Raw genomic sequence first — 1955 nt, forward strand, 5'->3', positions numbered from 1 at the left:
GCATGTCAGCCTGTCAGCATGTCAGCATGTCAGCCTGTCAGCATGTCAGCATGTCAGCATGTCAGCCTGTCAGCATGTCAGCATGTCAGCATGTCAGCCTGTCAGCATGTCAGCATGTCAGCCTGTCAGCATGTCAGCATGTCAGCATGTCAGCCTGTCAGCATGTCAGCCTGTCAGCATGTCAGCATGTCAGCATGTCAGCATGTCAGCATGTCAGCATGTCAGCATGTCAGCCTGTCAGCATGTCAGCATGTCAGCCTGTCAGCCTGTCAGCATGTCAGCATGTCAGCCTGTCAGCATGTCAGCATGTCAGCATGTCAGCATGTCAGCATGTCAGCATGTCAGCATGTCAGCCTGTCAGCATGTCAGCCTGTCAGCATGTCAGCATGTCAGCATGTCAGCATGTCAGCATGTCAGCATGTCAGCCTGTCAGCATGTCAGCATGTCAGCATGTCAGCATGTCAGCCTGTCAGCATGTCAGCCTGTCAGCATGTCAGCCTGTCAGCATGTCAGCATGTCAGCATGTCAGCATGTCAGCCCCACTCTCTCTCTCTAACTCATTGCAGATGGCTGCACTAAAGAAAAGGGCACAGAGAGGAGACCAGCTGTAAGATGTTTAAAAGTTCATTAAACATAATATATGCTTAAATGCATTTCAAAGAAGTTGTGTTGGAGTTTGTGTTATTCTACATGTTGACACCAAGATTTTCTGATTTTACTGCAAATGTATATCGGTTATCGGTCTCCTTGATTTCTAATAATCGCCTCGGTATCGGCCTTGAAAAAGCCAAATCGGTCCATCCCTAATTTGAATGTAACTTGAAGTACCTGTCGTCCACCTGTCCCTGCTCCAGCATCCTCTGCCCGTCACTGATGATGGAGTGAAGGATCTGCTGCCGGCTGAACATCTCCGCCTGGAACAGCTGCAGGAAACACGTTTACCCTGTTATCTATTCAACTCAAGACACACTGTTAATACATCAAAGGCAGCAGCTTCAGGTGCTCTCTTCAGACCTCGTGGGCTTTCTGCTGCTCCGTCAGACTCTGCATGTTTCCAGAGATTTCCACGGCCAGGTTCTCCTCCGTCTGCAGCAGGAACTCCATCCAGGTCTCACACTTCTCCAGGAAGCTCTGCTGCTGCAGTAGGAACGCCTGCAGCTTGCTGCACAAAACAACCAAAACGTCTGAATACTGGAAAAGTCAGACATTTGAAAAAATAATCGAAATTCTGCAAAAAGTCAGAATTCTGCAAAAAGTCAGAATTCCAATAACAAACTAAACCTTTCCCACTTCTCTCTGTAACATGAGCAGTTGATGTCTCAGTACCTGAACCTCTCGGTGGTCTGGGCCGAGGCGCTGCTCCAGCTCCGGTTCAGGCTCTGGAGACGCTTTATCTCCGGGTCGTTGAGAGGGAGCCGGTACCCGAGCTCAGTGACCCGGTCCAGCTCCGGAGACAAGCTGCTGAACCTCAGCATCAGACTCTGAGGGTAACAACACATTTCATTCTCATAGCACACTTTCAAAACACCTCAAGCTGCTTCACAAGGCTACGAGGGGAACATACAGAGAAATCTAAAGTCATCTAAGGATTGAATAAAATGTCTTAATATAAAAAAGACCCGCGACCCGACCACGGATAAGCGGGAGAAGATGGATGAATATAAAAAAGGATAAGATCATAAAAGGTTAGAATGAAACCTTTAACCCAACAGAGGACAGTCAGTGAGATCAACAGGTGGGTCTTGAGGCTTTTCTTAATAATTCCTCAGGTAACGGCCCCCCAGGGAAGTATCTACAGAGACAGGACCCACCTTCAGCTCCTGCATGCGGTTCTGGATGAGGGGGGGTTCTGTGGATCCAGAAGGGTCCGGGGCCCTCAGAGCCTCCTCAGCCTCCAGGACCCAGACCTCCATCGAGTCCAGCTGGGAGTTAAACAGCTCGTAGTCCTGGACCCC

General features: G+C 49.3%; 1 protein-coding gene across 1 annotated transcript; it reads right to left on the reverse strand.

The window, feature by feature from the left end:
- Positions 1-828: 828 nt before the first annotated feature.
- Positions 829-1949, reverse strand: LOC104960986 (nesprin-1-like; the record flags this gene model as incomplete). The annotated part of the gene is made up of 4 exons (XM_010789183.1): positions 1812-1949; positions 1327-1481; positions 1015-1162; positions 829-923 (listed from the first exon to the last, which is right to left on the reverse strand). Coding segments are annotated over exons 1-4 (500 nt in total), but the record flags the coding sequence as incomplete, so codon positions are not given.
- Between the last annotated feature and the right edge of the window lie 6 nt (positions 1950-1955).

The sequence above is a fragment of the Notothenia coriiceps genome, unplaced genomic scaffold, assembly GCF_000735185.1.
Source record: "Notothenia coriiceps isolate Sejong01 unplaced genomic scaffold, NC01 NC01_scaffold00032645, whole genome shotgun sequence".
NCBI classification, from domain to species: Eukaryota; Metazoa; Chordata; class Actinopteri; order Perciformes; family Nototheniidae; genus Notothenia; species Notothenia coriiceps.